This window comes from Sturnira hondurensis, unplaced genomic scaffold, assembly GCF_014824575.4.
Source record: "Sturnira hondurensis isolate 20B ecotype Veracruz unplaced genomic scaffold, ASM1482457v3 Scaffold0007865, whole genome shotgun sequence".
In the NCBI taxonomy this organism is placed as follows: Eukaryota; Metazoa; Chordata; class Mammalia; order Chiroptera; family Phyllostomidae; genus Sturnira; species Sturnira hondurensis.
Genome location: NW_028080496.1, coordinates 3,095,217 through 3,110,681, shown reverse-complemented (window position 1 = coordinate 3,110,681; position 15,465 = coordinate 3,095,217). Strand labels below are relative to the sequence as shown.

Sequence of the window (15,465 nt, the reverse complement as noted above, 5' to 3'; positions counted from 1 at the left end):
AGAAGCTGAGAAATGGAGGAGCAACAGACTCAGAATATCACCATTTTGCAAACCCTAATGAAGTCAGAAATCCCGGCAGTCATCAGCAGCTGCTGAATTCACCTAATCTGCGATGAAAAGCTGGTGGGAATCTTTATAACAAAGGGGTCAGGGTGGCAACATTTGGACACAATGACCAGCCTGCCATCCATTATAAAGAGATAAGACTCTGATATGATGTAATAGGAATTTCAAAATAGTCTTGCCAAAAGGTTGAAGCTGTCTGATCCACAAAGATGTCAGAAGAAACCTAGAATGTAGAAGTTCTATGCGATCAGCATAAAATAAACTGCACGATGAAAAAAGAAAAAAGGGCAGGGGGGAAGGATTTATAGCTTAAGGGATTTAAGAGGCCTACCTATGAAGTAGATGTAATGGGCGGGCCTCATTTGGCACCTGACTCAAACACATGAATGATTTAAGCAATTATACGGTGACTAGGGAAATGCAAACACTGCACGTTTGATGGTGTGAAAATGATTTTTCAGGTATGATCATGGTTTGAGGATTTTTTTAAAAAGTCCTCATCTCCTGTAAAGAGTGGGATTTCTCACCCGGGCCCACGGACGCGGCGGTGGATGCGTGGCTGTGCACCGTAGGGTGCTCAACAGCATCCCTGCTCTGCCCCGTGGATGCCAGGAGCATCCCCTTTGCTGGGACATCAAAAAATATCTCCAAACATTGCCAAGTGTCTCCTGGGGGGCCCAATTGCTCCCTGTTGAAAAAAATACTTAAGTATTAATGGTTGAAACACTGTATCTGGGATTTGTCAACGTAACCTGGGGGAGGGGGAGGCGGTGTGGAGATGGCTGGCTGTGTGTGTCAGCATCTGCTGAGGCTGGGCGGTGAACGCACGGGAGTTCACCACACTATTCCCTGTTTACAAATTAGAAGTGTTTCATAATGAAGTGTTTCAGATGTGTAGTGTGCAAAAGGAGCATTGAAATATTTCTATTTTTCCCAAAGCATCCTTCCCATACTGGGTTAAACAAAGTGGACTCTGAGTCAAAAGGTATTGTAATCGGTCATAAAAAAAAAAACGGGTGACTCTGCTGTAACAAAACACCCCCCATTCTCGTATAGCTTATTTACCACAATGGCAAAGTGCCTCAGTTTGCATTCATAAAAAGGAAAGCTAGGAAGAGAGTTGGTTGTGAGCCCGATCTCATTCTAGCAAGAAGTAATAACGCTTATCCATAAATTTCTTAAGCCTTCATTTAAAAAACCTCCCTTTATCTCGTTAAGAAATACATTTCAAATCTTACTTTTAGAATTCTTTGTCAAGACTATGTATTACAGCGAACCAAAGTTCGATTCCCAGTTGGGGCACACGCCTGGGTTGCAGGCCAGGTCCCCAGTGTGGGGTGTGCTAGAGGCAACCACACATTGATGTTTCACTCCCTCTCTCCCTCCCTTCCCCATCTCTCTAAAATAAAAAAAAATTTAAAAAGACTATATATTACATTGCTTTGATCGAATATGTACTACAATAATTATGATGCAAAATATTTTTCTGGGCTGAGTCAAAAAGCCTTATGGTCTTTGACTCAGGAAACAAAAGTTTGTTACACGTAATTGTAACAGGATGACCAGAAGTTAAGACTCATGCTTAAAATATTACATGCAGATAAAATTCTGAGGAAGTGGACCAGAAATACGAGTTTGAAGAGAAAAAAAATGTAAAGTTCCCATGTGACAAAGATTTTTGCTCAGGTAACTTTTACAATGGATGGAGGAGTTCCATTGGATTCCTTCACGAGTGAGATCATTTTTATCTCAAAATTCACAATATGTTGGCAAGTACACACTTTACAATTTAAACATAAAAAATGAGATGTCATAGTTCAAATGGTGGCAATAGTTTTCCCAGGTTCCTTTTGGGCTTCCCCGGGCCTGGACGTGGGAACGGCCAGGCTGTGGTTTCCTGCCAGGGACAGGGGACCCTGGGCACACTCCCGGTGTCCTCATCTCTCCAGGCCGCATCTTGCCTTCCTCCTCTTTATTTTCCCTTTGTTCCCATTTCCGGTGCTTAACATCACGAGGCTTTGATAAAACACCCTTCTAACTCCACCGACTTCTTTGCAGGACAATGCAGAGCACAAGATGTTAAAATACAGTTTATTTCAGGCTGCAGGAGCACACCTACCAGGTACCATCATCCCCACGTCTGAAGGGGAAAACTGAGGCTCCGAGGTGTAACTTCCCGCAAGGGCCCACTGCCAGGAAAACGTACATTCTCACCATCCTGCCCTTCTTCAGAGCAGGGGCTGTGGGGTCACCCCTGGCCATTCACACAGACCATCGTGTCCAAGTTTTCACTTACGCTTCCCTTAGAATTATTCCATTTCCCCTTATTTCACATGGTCATTTAACACTGAATGCTGCTGCAATTGAAAACTTTCAGCCACTGGCCAATCAGTACTCAGTACCGTTATGTTTGCTCTCCTCATTCCCGGTTTCTTTTTGTTTGTTCTCCATGCCCCCTATTTCTTTTGATGTTGAGGTTACTGAAAGCATATTACATTTAAAAAGGCTTCTCGCATGGTTCTAAATCTCTCTGAGGTAACTCAGAGAGATGGTAGCTGAGTTGTGTTTGCTCCTTCAAAAGACTATAAAGGGCCATGGCTGGTGTAGCCCAGTGGGGTTGAGCGTGGGCCTGCGAACCAGAGGATCAAGGTTCAATTCCCAGTCAGGACACATGCCTGGGTTGCGGGCTAGGTCCCAGCAGAGGACGCACAAGAGGAAACCATACATTGATATTTCTCTCCCTCTCTCCTTCCCTTCCCCTCTAAAGATAAATAAATAAAATCTTAAAAAAAAAGACTGTAAAGGGTTTTCAATTATTAAGCCTCACTCGAATCAACACTTTAGCAGGAACTGTGAACAATGAAACTGAGAAAAATAAACACAAACACGGACAAATGACCTTTTATTTCATACAGAGATACAAAGGCAATTGCGTGCTGCAACAATCTGATAGGCAGTCCAAATTCTTGGAAGGAGTAAATTCATGGTCAATGTCATGATGGCTGGTGGAGGAGAAGGTCAGAGGAGGAGAGAGACCAGACAGCGAATGCTACAGCTAATAAATAAAAATAAAGCCTATACGCTTGCAATGCACTTCGGTTCCTCCGCGGTTTCTCAATGGCACTAAAACCTTAACTCCGTATATAGTCACCATCCAAATTCTTGAAATGCATTTTGTGCTGTTTTGCATTAAAAGTTGTGACAAGGAACTACAAAGGTCACGCAAAATTGCAAAGACATGTAATATTAAAGGCGTTGTAAACCTGGCTCAGTGTCTGTCATGGACATGCCCTTTGGGGCCAGACCCGCCTGGGAAGAGCATCCTCTTTGAATGTAAACGGACTGACGCTTTGGTTGGTCCCAGTTTTTGAGACGATGCTACCTGCAAGAGCATCTTCTTTTAATTTGAGGAAAATATTTACTAAAAAATTTATCTGAAAAATACGATAGGAGGCGAGGTCCGAGTGCGGAGACGCCTTCCGTGGCACTCGCCACCTTACCCCAGCGCCTGCCTGCGGGCTGCCGGGAGCGCGTGAGGACACAAACAGTGTACACCTGCACCCACGGCCCTGACCATGGTTCCTGGTGACAGCCTATTGTGAAAAACACATCTCCAATCCTTCCATCTGTAAGAGGGACACATCACATAATTTGTTATTAACAAAACAGTTTATTGGCTTTAAATATACATTGGTAAATTCTTAATTGTTAGTTTACTTTGCGCAGTTTTATGTCTTATGATAATAGAATACTGAACCAAAACATCAGAGACAATGGAGGCTCAGTAGCATGATTTAACACATTTTCTTGGATAAACAAATTTAAAAAAAAGTATCTGACTTTTTATCTAAGAATAAAAATGTCTTAAAAACTTAATGTTCAGAACTGAATTGTTTGTTACTAAACCCAGGAAACTGGAGTTCACAAAATAAAAGCAGAGTGTGGGCAGTGAAAGAAATGAGAAAGAAATGAAAAAAAAATAGATTTGAGTATCAAGTGTAACATCAGTTGGCTGAGGTTTTTTTTTTTAAATTTTTCCAGTATATTTAAGACAGGATTATTTGTCTGCAACTCTGCAAATAAATCCTAGTGTTTTGGCTATAAGAAAGTATTAAGATTTCAGATATACAGATAAGCCAATTTTTAAAATCTTTTCTTACAGTATTGTAAAGACTTTGAAGCATTATATAAATCTTTAAAATTCCTATCACCCACACTTTAAGAAATAAATCTACAGTTTAATAAGGCACTCTTAAGATACCAGTTTTGAAAAAATTACACCCTATACTAGGCTAACCCATTCCTTTGCCACACGACGGAGGGGAGCGGTTCCCTGAATCCAGTCGACCCCTGTGCACCAACACCAGCAGGCAGGTCCCCCGACAGCCTCGGTTTACCTAAAGAGCTGAATTTTATCAGTGGGACCCTCCCATCCACGGACTCCCATCCACAGAATTGTCAAAACCTAACGGTGAAGCTGCAGAACACCATTCCCCTTTTCCGGAAGACAGACGCTTCCTTTAAACACACAGGAGTGGCCTCCCTGGGCTCCGCCCACGAAGGGAAGCAGAGGGAGGCCCAGTAACCGCCCCATCCTTCCATTTGACTGATGAGACAGAAATATAGAGACTTCACTTTTAAATGGCAACCCAACAGGGAGAGGTAACCTGGCCTTTTCATTGTGTCCTTTATACGCATATGTTCTCGTTGCTGACAGCTTCCCCTTCAAATCCACAAGACTTCAAATCCCACCATCATTGCCGTTGGTTAAAACAGGCACCACAGCTTACAGTACAGTAACGCAGCCTCTCAGACCAAGACAACACAAAGATTTTAGGCGCGTTCCCATTCTTTCCCAAGTGGAAGGAGAGAACAAAGGGACAAGAAGAGTCACACTAAGCCTGAAAAACAACTTCACGATCAAAAAAAGGGGGGGGGGGCTCTGAATGTCCAGCCAGAGATGGGAGAGTCAGAAAGGTGAACCTGGGGGTGTGTCAGGCCGAGGCACCGCGGGGGGCGGGGCCTTGGCTTCAACAGGTGAAGAGGGGCCCCGGGAAGCAGGCGTGAGGCGCTTCTTCCTTCCCCCTCCTGCGCGGGCGGCAAAGGGTCATTACTTCCCGTAGAACTTCTTGTTGAGGAGGAAGATCAGGAGGTTGACGTTCACTTTAGCTCTGTCAAATAATTTCATGACCGCAACGCCTTCGTACTGCAGCTGCAGCAGGTCCTGTTCGGAAGAACGTGTTGACAGTTAGTTGGTCCGTGGACAAGAGAAGAAAGGACACGTCCAGAGGGAGGGAACGAGGCGCCCCTGGTGGGCCTGGGGTGACTCGGGCCGGGAGGAAGCTCCCGACTCGGAGCCCTGCAAGCACCAGCCAAGCGCGCGTTGTCAGCTGAATCTTCCGGTGTGCTTGGAGTTAAGTCATGTGGCTTATATCACAATATACAAAACACGCAAAGAGAAAGCAGCATGCTCAGTCATCACACACAACCACATCTCTGTCTCACAAGTACGTGTCTCTGGTTTGTCTGCGTGACGGCTCGGGCTGGGGAAGGGGAGGGCACTTCTCTCCCTGATGAAATCCACGGTCACTGAAAACAAGACACGGCCAGTGGGGTGGGCTCAACAACACTGCCCAGGGGCTCCATTTCTGTTTCACAAGAAAAAGCTTTTATATTCTGAAGGCAAGGGAAAAAGAGGGGGCGGGATGTTTATTAGGTGTCTGCCATGCGCTCAACACCATGTGAGCACACTATATAGTGTCTTTGTAAGTCTGACAAAAATCCCTGATGGGTGATTATCTCGAGTTTAAAGGTGAGGCCCAGGGATGGTGAACGACGTGACCCACAGTCCCCAGCTGGGGCTGACTCCAGACCTGCCTGCACGGCCGCTGCGTTCCCCACCACCCTCCGCCGTCCAGCCACGCTCGGGAAACCTGCTTGGCCTCTGCCCTCAACTTCCGAAGAGCAGTGATGAGAGAGCAAGAGTCAACGGAGTTGAAAGGGCCCCAGATGTTCAACCAGTTCCTTTTTCAAGGAAAACACCCAGCAGCTCCGTGAAGAACTGGCCCCAGCCATGTCACCTGTACCTCGTACCGGCGGTTGTCCCCCTTTTCATGAATTTGTACCCAGAGGAACACACAACCCGAGGTGGACTGGTGGGGAAACTGGGGGATAACGGGACCTTTTTGTGTAAGTCTCTGACTTAGCTGTGGCATCACAAAACCATCTCACATTTGTTCCACTAACATGTTCCGAGGAAACCAAACAACACTGGGTCTCTGCAAGGCACTAGGGCTTGGGGGTGAGAGTCGGCGCTACGGCTTGGGAGACCAAGTCGGTGCCTACAACACCAGAAGCTCGTCTGAAGTCTGGGGGGCAAAGAGGGGACGCACCTCGGCTCAGCTGGCCCCAGGCTCTACAGGGGCAGCACCGCAATAAATGAGGGAAGGAGAGGCAGGAGGGGAGGGATGGCTCCGGGCTGGAGGACCGCAGCCTGTGCAAAGCGCGAGCACAGGAAGGCAGCCCCGCAGGGCGAGCAGCAGGAGGGACGGACGGAACCGACTCTGACGCCTCCGTGCACGGCTGCTCGTCACCCGGGACCCCTCCCGGTACCCTGACATGCTTCAGTGCGTAACATTCAGAGATACTGCAGAACAAACATTAGGAGTGATTACATTGTGCCACGACTCTCTGCAGCATTCCGTCTGAATCCACAATGGGATTCAGTTTACACAGATGCGGCGTATGCACACCTGTCAGAAACGGTCCTTCTGAGCACCTACACCAAATCAAAATTCGAAAAGAGGATGGCAAGCTACTGAGCAGGCTTATAATTCGAACTGTCAGGACTTGTACTGGAGCCTGTTGTTCGAGCCCAAGGCGGCCCTAAGCAGGAGCTCCGGGTCACTGCTCTCGGAAGGTTCCCACATCTCGGTGCGTACAGACCACACCAGACGCCCAGACACCGAGCACACCCCTTTCTCCGCAGTGTGGCACCCCCCGCCCCCACTTCACAGGGACAGCTCTCCCCAGGTGGGTCTCCTTCCTGGCTACTCTCCCACCTGGACAAGAGCACGACCACCCCAGACACGGAGCTTTCGGTTCCACCTGGCGCAGACCCACCTGATAATGCAACATAAACGTCTCCATCTGAACGCCCATGAATTTGGCTTTCACTTCAAAGTCTCCAACTTCTTCTGTTGGACTGATTTCAAAGATAACGTTCTTAAACCTGTTGAAACAGGACATCATAAGGGTGTGATTTTTTTTCATGGCCTCACATAAAAGTCTCCTGTGAAGGCAAAAAGGAGATGAACCCACCCCCACCCCACCCCCACCCCCAGGTGCTCGCTGTCTCTGGCAGAGGGACCCTGAGGAACGCCACCAACGGCCTCGGCAGCAACGCCGTCAGAGGACCTCTCCTGGCTCCATGCGGCCGCCACCGAATCCTGGGGAAGAGGAGACTCAAGAGCAAACTGGGCCGGAAGGAGAGGGCGGCAAGGGTGGGGGTCAGAACGCACACATGCACGCATGCACGTGTAAAGACGGGAGGAAGTGAGTAAATCAACAGAAGAGGGTCGGAACAAAAAGGACCAGGAGAAGAGGTTTTCCGGAAAGAGCGGTGGTGTAGCTAAGAGCGCACTGAGCAGCCCCACAGATACATCCAGTACTGAATATGCTTAAGGTACCATTCACTCGCAACAGGTTACATGGCCGGAGATTTTATGGCACTGGAAGAAGGTGGGAAAGCACCGCTTTCCAAGTGACCAAAGTGTGTCACTCCAGATTTCCAGAACTCACCACGCAGCAACCTTATCTCTCCCGAACTGAGCTGAGAACCGTGCAAGACGCAGCAGCGGCTCTGAGCAGCTTAGTCAGGAACTTGCGCGCTGACTGCGTACATTTCACTCAACGGGAGGTCCTCACACAGTGTTCCTTAAAGATAGCTATTTTATGTGATAAATAATTCCATTTTAACTGGCTTCATTTGGTTTCTAACTCCGCAGTAGCAAATTAAAAAGAAGTAAGGGAGACAAATAATGGTAGGCACTTGAATAGCAGTGGAAAATGATTACAAAATAAGAGATAATAAATGTTAAGAAATTAATTTGAAAAAAGCATCAAGTGCTCAACCAAAAAAAAACCCTCCAAAAGACCACGATCCCTGACTGAAACAATGGCCAGAGAAAATACAGATAATGAGCCACATCTTACACACACACACACACAAATCAACCAGAATTCAAAGAAACACAGAATTTAAAAATGAGATACCTTTTAAAAATATTGAACTTAAAAACAACAAAACTTATTATTCAACGATGGAAAGAAAGTAGTGAGCTAAGTAGGCACTATCACACACTTTAGCACTGCTAGAAAAAATTTTGGCAATGCACATAGAATTTTTTTAAAATTTCCAACTAATGTGGAAAACAGTAAGGCAGTGTCTCAAAAGATCAAAAACAGAACTAAGGACCCAGCAATGCGGCTCCCGGGGGCGCATCCCAAAGGACTGAAAGCAGGACCCCAGAGAGGCGTTTGCACGTCCGTGTCCGCAGCACCACCCACAGCAGCCAAGAGGGGGCAGCAACCCAAGTGGCCAGCGACGGGGGAGTGAGGAAACAGAAGGGTCTGCCCAGCGAACGGAGCAGCGTTCTGCCTTAGAGAGGAAGGAAATCCGCCCCATGGTACAGCCGTGATGACCTGTGGACACCGTGCTACGTGACATAAGCCAGTCACAACGGCGGCCGCCAGGGGCCGAGAAAGGGGGACGTGTGTGGTCGGATGGGTACAGAGCTCCGGTTCTGTAAGATGCCTTTGTCCAGAAGCAGAAGAAACAGCAGCAACGGCTTCCTGCTGTGAAGGGGAAAATCACCATGGGATCTGCACAGCAGGGGCGCGAGCGAGGAAAAGAAGTACTTCCTGTGGATAACAGACCCCGGACTCTGATTGCCAGGTCAGACTCTGCACGTAAACAGGTATAAATAGATGGCAAACTAGAAAAATGATCATCCAGCTGAGGGAAAGAAAGGCAGTAACAGAAAGATGTGATAAAGGCAGAACTTAAAAAAAAAGTCAATGTACAAAACAAAGTCCAGAAGTAAATACTCACTGATTCACTTGTAGTTCCTCAATTTCCAGAAGGACTCCTTTTTCGTGTAGTCTCGCGGCTGTGTATTTCAGAGAAATCTTTTTGCTTTTCTTTCCTTTCATTTCCCTAGGCTTCTTGGAGACCCTGTAAAAATGATGTCATGTCACTTTCCATAAATAACAATCTCCCTCAATTCTGTTGGCAACTTGAGGATATGAGGTCAGAAGATGAACTTCCCACACACAAGGGTAACAACACACCGATTCTAAAATGGCAAATTAATGTTAGGATTTGCCTAGGCAACTTTGTTGCAAACCAGGGGAAGATCACTAAATCAGTTTTGTCTTTGAAATACAGTTGAGAACATCTCACGAAATTGACAGTGCATTCATCTTTCCGCGTCCCTCACAGAGCCTAAGCCCCTACCAGGAAGCGTGGGGGCCCGTGACCCCCGCCCGGGGAGTCACTGCAAGTCCCTTGGCTGTGCGGGGGGGAAAACAGAAACATCACAGACGAATACTTTTTTAAGAGCTTAAGCCAGCATAGCAATGACAGAGGAATGGGAGCGAGGAAAAAGAAACAATGTTAGGAGCAACTGGGACAACTGAGGCAAGAAGTGACAATTAAAGTAAGCAAAGGAGGAACAGAGATCCATGGAAACCGGGGACTTGGGGATCGAGGGTTGGGGATGGGTCTCAAGAAACGGGGCAGAAACGCCGGCAGGACTGCAAAAGGGAATCGTCCCTGTGGAAGGCGACCGAAATATCTGTCCCAGTTACAACTGCACAAAACTTCTGACCTAGCGATTCTACTTCTGGGAATTTATCTTTAAAAATATGCCCACATTGGGAAAATGACATATGTACAAGAGGCTATTTATTGCAGAATTTTTCATAATAAATAACGGGAAATAACAGAAATGCCCATCAATGGAGAGCTTATTGAATCCGTTGTTCTGTCCGTCCGCACTGTGGAATACTACGCAGGCATTAAAAGGAAGTGCCAGCCGGGCTCTGTCTCAGCAGGCCTAGAGGCAGAGACGACTCCAAGGCAATGCGCCCACTCGCTGCCCAAACCTGGGTTTCTGAATACCAGTCTTCATTAAAGGCAATCAGGAATGTTTGGAAAAAAGCCAATTCCAAGCCTGGGGCAGGAGGGGGAGCAGCAAAGTACACATTGAACCAGAAGCATCTTGGTACTATAGGAAGTTCTTAAGAATAATGAGGACGTTTCAAAAGGACACAGGAGCCAGCCCTGCAAGCTGGGTGCAATGGGTCTGATCTCTGAGAGAGAGAGAGAGAGAGAGAGAGAGAAAGAGAGCAGATTCTGTGGCAAAATGTTAAAAACAGGCGAATTTAGGCAAAGGGTATGCAGGTGTTTATTGTTCTATTCATTCAACTTTTCTGAGGTTGAAAATTCTTAAAATGGAAAGTCAGGAGCAAAAGCCAACTAACCTACAAGGAGAACCCACACGTGTGACCCCGCCTCCCTGGGTTTTTGTCTCCCTCCCTACAAAACAGGCAGACTTTCCTCAGCGGCCAGGGAAGTCGGGGTCTGCCTCTGCCTGTTTAATTTTCCTTATGTGACTCTGAGGCACGGCCAGGTGCTGGGACCACTAGATCATCTCCGTCATGACTATTTAATTTCTAGGACCAGGACGGTATTTTGGAATAAGGAATGCTTAGCAGTAAGTGCCTGCGAGATCCCCGACTCAGTGCTCATCTGCATCACACGACGAGTGGGACCAGGAATTCACACAGTCAGAAGCAAAATGAAGAGCTAATGCCACACAGGTCCAGTGCATTGTAAGGAAGAATTTCTCACATCGCTGCAGGCGCCCCCACTGCCTCCCCGCCACAGCGCGGCTTCTTTAAAAGCAGTACTCACTTGCCCTTGCTGGCCAGGTTATCCAGGCAGGTTTTGATATAGCTTTTGTAGTAATCCACCTGCTCTCCATAGAAAGTGGCCTTGGAGTTCAGGGCGGCGTACGTTTGCTGCAGCTTCACCAGCTCGGCCTTCCTCCGCTGCCGGTATCTCCGCTGATTCCGAATATCCTGGGACGCAACGATTCAAGTGAGGAACACAGTGACAGAGGTCATGTGCTTCTCGAGCCATTAACACGAGAGCCCAGCAGTGCTTCGCTCTGCCCTGCGTGACTACCCGTTCTTACCAGGAGGAGGAACTCCTGTTCAATAACTAGCAAAGAAATTCAGATCTATTTCCCGCCCCGTCTGTATCTTCTACAGGTAGGGAACTGTGTTACTTTTATAGACTTCCTTCCACATTCTTAGAATTTACTTGCAATGCTGGTCTAACTCTTAAACATGTTGTCAGAAGAGGGAGAAAATGATAAGGATTTGAGGATCAACTAATGTGAATTTATATTACATAAAAACCATGAAAAAGACCCAGAAAATTCCAGAGACCAAAGACGAATTAAGTGGAGACACAGGAACTTCTAGTTCTGCCTTCTTACTATTTAATTTAGGCTCCGAAATAAGTTATTAAGGGCTAGGCAAGTCCTCATGTTAGAAGAATCAGACACGAGTCTTCAGAGAAAAGGACACTAACTTGCCCGTGAACTGAAGGCGTGTGGTCCTCTGAGCAGTTTCTCGCTACAAGCCTCTGAGAGCTACGAGCTCGGCCAGGCCACCAGCGCCCCCCAGTGTCGTACCCTGGCAATGTCATTGATCAGCTCCTGGTATCTGTTCTTGGGGTTCACGGTCCCAAGCTCCGTCAGCTTCTTCAAACCCGACTGGATCTTTTCCTTCTTCTCCTGCAGAGTGAGGTTGCTGTCTTCCTTCACAAATTTTGACTTTTTCATCTTGTCGGGAGTTTTGGCGTCACGGATAGCACGTCTCTGCATGGCCCTCTGATGCTCCATTTCCTACACGGAAGGAGAAAGAAGTTCCTGGTAAGTCCAAGACACCAATCCAGAGCCGGAACTCACGCTGCAATCCTCCCCTGAACTGACACAGCGCTCAAACCGCATTCTGGGAGCAAAGGGAAGCAACTGCCCCCTGCTGTTCGATTCACCCAGCACGTTCTCTTTATCACTTTCCCAGGGGCTTCTGCGCCTGCCACTCTCGTCACCAATGACCACCCCACCCCCAAACCAGGGTCTCTTCTCAGAGTCGCCTTGCTCATCTCTGCATTTTCCTCTGGCCCCGAGCATGGGTTTGGTACCTGCAACTGGCCTCTGGTCATTTTTCTGTAAGAGTCCCTCTCAATACCTCACAGATCACCTGTGCGGAGTGATCCCACACCTTTCCCACTAAGGCCCCAGGGCCGTACTCGGAGCTGTTTGGGCCGGGACACTCCAGCTGCAGTGGCTGTGACCCCTCCCGCACAGGGGCATTTCCCTGTCCCGTGCTGCCTGTGTACCCCCTAGGGAGCTCTGCACCACAGGAGGCAGAGTGTGAACTCTGGAGCCAGACGACTGGGTCCCAGTCTGGTTCTGCTGCTACAAGCAGGTGACCTGGGGCAGGTGAGCCACCTCGCAGGGCCTCAGCCTCATCACTTCAGAATAAGGATGAGGGCACTCGCGTCACGGGGAAGGTGCGAGGATTAAACGGAAGAACACGGCTGACGGCACCAAACCGGCACCAAGTTCTCGGTAAAGACGCCCCCCTCCACTTGTAACTTCCTTGTAGGTTAACTACTTCCCAGTTACTGCTTATGTCTCTTTTCCTCTATTCTTGCCCCTCCTACACATCTGCCTTAGTAATCAATCACAGCTTCTAGAATCGGAAAATTCATTTAAAATCGTGGTTTTTAAACAGTCCTCTGTGCAGCCCGAAGGGACGCTGCAGAGGTCACAGAGCCCAGAACGCGGGGCTCCCGGGGCCCCGGTCCTGCTGCCGGCACAGCAGCTCCTGCTCGGCCCGCTGTACGTGCACGGCTTCCGAGTCAACTGTCACTTAATGGAAAGGATTCCTGTGTCCAAACCCGAGAACAAATCATGGCACCTACTCCTCTCATTTCACGAGAACGTGGAGCAGGGGCCTCAACCACGGAGGGGCTCACCCACGTCTCACCGCTGTGCCGCCTCCCACCCAGACGCTCTGACCGCACCACCGGATCAATCCGCATGAAACGGTCCCCGAGGTCACAAAGGGTCTTTGGCCCTGACCTCTCCAGCACCAAGCATGTGCCCAGGGCTGAGGTTCCGCATGACCTGTTGTCCGTGTGAGCCATTCACCTTCACGAGGCCTTTGCTCTAGAGACCCGGCCGGGCCCGTCACCCCCTCACGCCTCCTTGCCCCCACCTGCAGGCTGCGCCGGTGCCACAGCCCGCCCATTCTTTCTAAGTGGGGTTCAAGACCCACTTCTTCCTGCTGCTTAGCCCCTCACTGGCCTCTTTCCTAAACTTCTGGCATTTTTACAGCCAATGCTACAGTTAAACTTTAAAGGTTTCCTAATTGTTTCTGGCGCATGTATCACATTTCCCCATCCAGATCAGGAATTTGTTGAGTTGAGGAGCCACATCCTGTACTTTTATTCTATCTACCAAGGCACTTAGAGTTATAACTACATAAAATTCAATAAATCACCGGGGAGACACACTGATTCTGCCCCAGGTTAAATTAACACACACACACACACACATGCATGCAAGTGCCACTCAACAAGCCTGAACCCCCTCCATCCTGGGGTCTGACCCCAGGTTACCACCTCTCGTCACCTGTGTGTCGTGTCTCCCCCCCCCCCGCCGTCACCACGCAGCATCACAGGAGCATCTCTGCACCTCGTTACAGTGCATGTCACGGCCCCCCCCCATCTTACCTGTTCACTGGTGGCTGGGGTCTCTAGGATTTCAGTCAAGGTCTCTCCTGGCTGGAACCGGATGACATCCACAATTAAACGTTTTGTGCTGAAAGGAAATGGAGGAAACATTTCAATATTTATCACCAGGCCTTCTTCTTCCTCCCGATGGACGTAAGCAGCGGTGGTACAAAGGCCACTCCCAGAGGTCCTGCTGGGCAGCTGCTAGCGCCAGGCGCCCCAGGCCCGGACCCACTCCCGCAACTACAAGAGAGCGGTGCCAGGGCCGGACTCTCGAGATGTCAGTTTCGCTTCGGCATCTCATTGGCAAAAAGGCAGGTCAGTCCTGCGGCCCGTGTTACACATGGGGTGACCGCCATTACGACAGGCTTACCAGGCCAAGGCAATCGTTTGTTTCAGGAGTGAACAAGCAGACTTGCTCACCAAGGCCGAGGGAGCGTTGGGGCACATTCTCTCCAGCCTTCCCACCTCCGGTACTCACTTCAGTAGGATGGTCCGGGCGTCCATTTCTGCGTTCTCACCTCCAGGCACGTCGAACTTGTTGGTCAGTGTGAGAGACACTTCCGTCTTGGCCAGCGCCTCCTTATTTGGGTCATTTAAATTGCCAGCGCCCTCTCCTAAAGTTTTGGGAGGGTAGAGAGAGTGAGTGTAATGAAGGCAGGAGACGGGGAGAGGAGATACAAACACAAGAGGAGACATGAGTCTACGGAGATGCTCGAACAAGCTGACGTGTGCGCTGTGGCGAGGGCGCCACTTGCTGAGCGACAGGAAAACAGGTGCCAGATGACAGAGGTAAAGGGTCCATCACGGAATAATTTCATACATGTTTGATAATCATTTCAACGCCGCATTATAATTCTCTCTGTGCGTTTCCTTTACAGGGCTTACAACTTCTCATTAAATGATCACATGTGTATACACATTTACAACAACCTCTTCCCCTGGCTGGTGTGGCCCAGCGGATTGAGAGCTGTTCTGGAACCAGGTCCCCAGTTGGGGGTGTGGAAGGGGCAACTGACGGATGTTATCTCTTACGCGTTGACGTGTCCCTCTCTTTCTTCCTTCCCTTTCTATAAAACTAACTAAATTAAACCTTTAAAAGAAAACACAGTGATGTCCCCCACTAGACATCAGTTCCTCACCGCCACGTGGACTTTCTTCCCTGACACACATCCAAGCTCCAGCCGTGCAGACACAGAGAAGTGCCCCCGGCGACCCCCTCTGTCCCAGGCCGCTCCTCCTCTGAGCGGGCAGGCCTGACGGCACCTACCTATCAGGGACTCAATGGTGGGCACCTCGCCGAGGTCATCCAGCAGCTCGTGGATCGGGTCGTTGTGCTCCGGGGCGATGGCATCCTGGTGATCCAACAGGAGCTGCACCGAACACCGAGGGGTGAGTTCCCTCTGCACGCTCCGCCCGTCAGCCCCGTCCGCACCCGCACCGCCACACGGCACAGGAGGGGGCGGAGAACGGCGCTCCGGCATCCAAAGAACCGACGAGCCAGTCCTCCGCAAACCCACCCG

At 49.1% G+C, this 15,465-nt stretch overlaps 1 protein-coding gene across 3 annotated transcripts in view; it reads right to left on the bottom strand.

Moving 5' to 3' along the window:
- Positions 1 to 2,951: 2,951 nt before the first annotated feature.
- The window catches only part of IQGAP1 (IQ motif containing GTPase activating protein 1), a 76,793-nt gene continuing 64,279 nt past the window's right edge, over positions 2,952 to 15,465 (bottom strand). For all 3 annotated transcript variants that reach the window (XM_037053558.1, XM_037053560.1, XM_037053561.1), the window contains 8 exons: positions 15,213 to 15,315; positions 14,424 to 14,559; positions 13,943 to 14,030; positions 11,832 to 12,044; positions 11,045 to 11,211; positions 9,179 to 9,301; positions 7,189 to 7,297; positions 2,952 to 5,290 (listed from right to left, as the gene is read on the bottom strand). In XM_037053558.1, the coding sequence (XP_036909453.1) occupies positions 5,177 to 5,290; positions 7,189 to 7,297; positions 9,179 to 9,301; positions 11,045 to 11,211; positions 11,832 to 12,044; positions 13,943 to 14,030; positions 14,424 to 14,559; positions 15,213 to 15,315 (1,053 nt within the window). In that variant the 3' untranslated portion in view covers positions 2,952 to 5,176. The remainder of the gene's footprint in view (positions 5,291 to 7,188; positions 7,298 to 9,178; positions 9,302 to 11,044; positions 11,212 to 11,831; positions 12,045 to 13,942; positions 14,031 to 14,423; positions 14,560 to 15,212; positions 15,316 to 15,465) is intronic.